The 2,091-nt window shown below is 43.6% G+C and overlaps 1 protein-coding gene across 1 annotated transcript; it reads right to left on the bottom strand.

Annotated features, from left to right (window-relative positions):
• Window positions 1-485: 485 nt before the first annotated feature.
• LOC112504567 lies at window positions 486-1,786 on the bottom strand. The gene is made up of 2 exons (XM_025108515.1): window positions 1,046-1,786; window positions 486-920 (listed from the first exon to the last, which is right to left on the bottom strand). Exons 1-2 carry the CDS (start codon window positions 1,784-1,786, stop codon window positions 486-488), a joined length of 1,176 nt encoding a protein of 391 aa, XP_024964283.1.
• Window positions 1,787-2,091: the final 305 nt, after the last annotated feature.

Here is a 2,091-nt window from a genome sequence, read left to right as displayed (position 1 = left end):
TTCTCAAATTTCTTTATATACATACACACCCATAAGGAGATTGAGAGGCGGCTAAAATCCGTCCCCTCTCCCTTCTTTTCTTTCATTAAATATTTCCACACACACACMCCATTCATACATATATCATATATTTATATATTTATAAATAAATATATACACATATATATATTTATAACTGAAATAATAACCAGACTATTACAGATTCATCAAGTCCATGAATACCGTGGGGGCGTTTGTCAAACCGAATGGCATGACCACAAACTCGTAGTGCCCATAACGAGTTCTAAATGCCGTCTTTGGGACATTTTCTTCACGTACCCGCAACTGGTGGTAGCCTGATCGTAGGTCGATCTTTGAGAAGTAACTTGCTCCTTGTAGTTGATTGAATAAGTCATCTATTCGAGGTACTGGGTATCTATTCTTTATCGTAGTCTTATTCAACTCCCTATAGTCGATGCACATGTGCATCGATCCATCCTTCTTTTTCACAAATAGCACTGGGCTCCCCATGGGGATGAACTCAGTCGGATGAACCCTTTATCCAACAATTCCTGGATTTGGGTCATCAGTTCTTTCATCTCCGATGGTGCTAGTCGATATGCTGATTTAGCAATCGGTGTGGCTCCGGGTGTCAAATCGATCCTAAACTCGACCTGCCTTTCAGGAGGTACCTCTGGTAGGTTGTCAGGGAACAAATCAGGGAATTCCCGAGCCACCAGGACCTCTTCTATAGATCCTTTTTCGATATTAGGGTTTACAACGTATGCTAAGTACGTCTCACATCCTTTATGAATACATCTCCTAGCTTTGATTACTGATATGAGGTTAACGTGGTTGCCAGGCCGACTACCGTACACAGTGATCTCATTCCCATCCTTATTTCTCACTCGAATTTGTTTCTTGAAACAAATAATGTGAGCCTGATGTTTAGACAACAGTCCATTCCTATGATAACATCGAATTCCCTAACGCCCATAGGTAATAAGTGGACCTCAAAGTCTTGACCCTCAATTTCTATTGTGCAATTAGCAAAACACTCTCATACCATGGTGATGTTACCATCAGCAGTTTCGACCTCTAAGTTTTGACTAAGTAGCGTAGGAGACCTTCCGAATCGCATGCAAAACTTAGTGGAGACAAAAGATTTATTTGCATTCGAATCAAATAACACTCTTGCAGGTATTTTGTTTACTAGAAATGTACCTGTCACTATGTCGGGTGCGTCCTTTGCTTCTTCCGCAGTCATCTGGAAGACTCGATCCTTCCCCTTTGGCGCATCCGGTTTCTTTCCGCTTGATCCTCCGAGCGGCCTTGGTGGCTCTGTGTTCTTCTTGGGGCATTCCCTTTGGCGGTGCCCGGGATCTCCACACGAGTAGCAGATAGGTCTAGCCTTGCATTCTTTTGACAAGTGCCCAGGCTTTCCACAAGTAAAGCAAACTCCCTTGCCAAACCTGCATTCGCCTGGATGGTTCCTTCCACATGTGGCGCACGGAGACATTGCCCCACCTTTCTCCCCAAAGGCTTGAGTTCTCTTGAATTTTTCTGGGCCAGCTTGATTGATCTTTTTTTTCTTAGATGCATCCGGGACATAACTGTCCTTTTCAGCAAGGGTGGCTAGTTCTACCGCATCTTGAAAGGTAGTAGGTTTTGACATTCCAACAAGCCTCCTAAGTTCCCTTTTCAGTCCGTCAACAAACCGATTTACTTTCCTCATCTCGGTATTCACTTGGTGYTCCGCAAATCGCGACTTCTCAATAAAGATCTCCACATATTTCTCTACTGTCATGTTCCCTTGTTCCAATTATAGGAACTCACTTTCTAGTATCCTCAACTGGAGTGGTGAGAAGAACTTTTTGCTCATTAGCTCCTTGAATTCTTCCCATGTGAGGGATGCAGTTCCAGATAGTCCCTTAGTGGCCCTAATTGATTTCCACCATTGCAAAGCGTTCGATTTCAACTTGGTTGATGCGAACTGCACCATATCATTTGGTGCACAATGACATGTCAGAAAACAACTCTCCATCTCATCGAGCCAGGTCATAGCTGCTAGTGGTCCATTTTTGCCCTCAAAGATCGATGGACCCGTGCTGG

Source organism: Cynara cardunculus, unplaced genomic scaffold, assembly GCF_001531365.2.
Source record: "Cynara cardunculus var. scolymus isolate 2C unplaced genomic scaffold, CcrdV1 Un_Scaffold_6015, whole genome shotgun sequence".
Taxonomy (NCBI): Eukaryota; Viridiplantae; Streptophyta; class Magnoliopsida; order Asterales; family Asteraceae; genus Cynara; species Cynara cardunculus.
The sequence above is the reverse complement of the archived record's forward strand: the minus strand, read 5'-3'. Positions and strand labels throughout refer to the sequence as shown.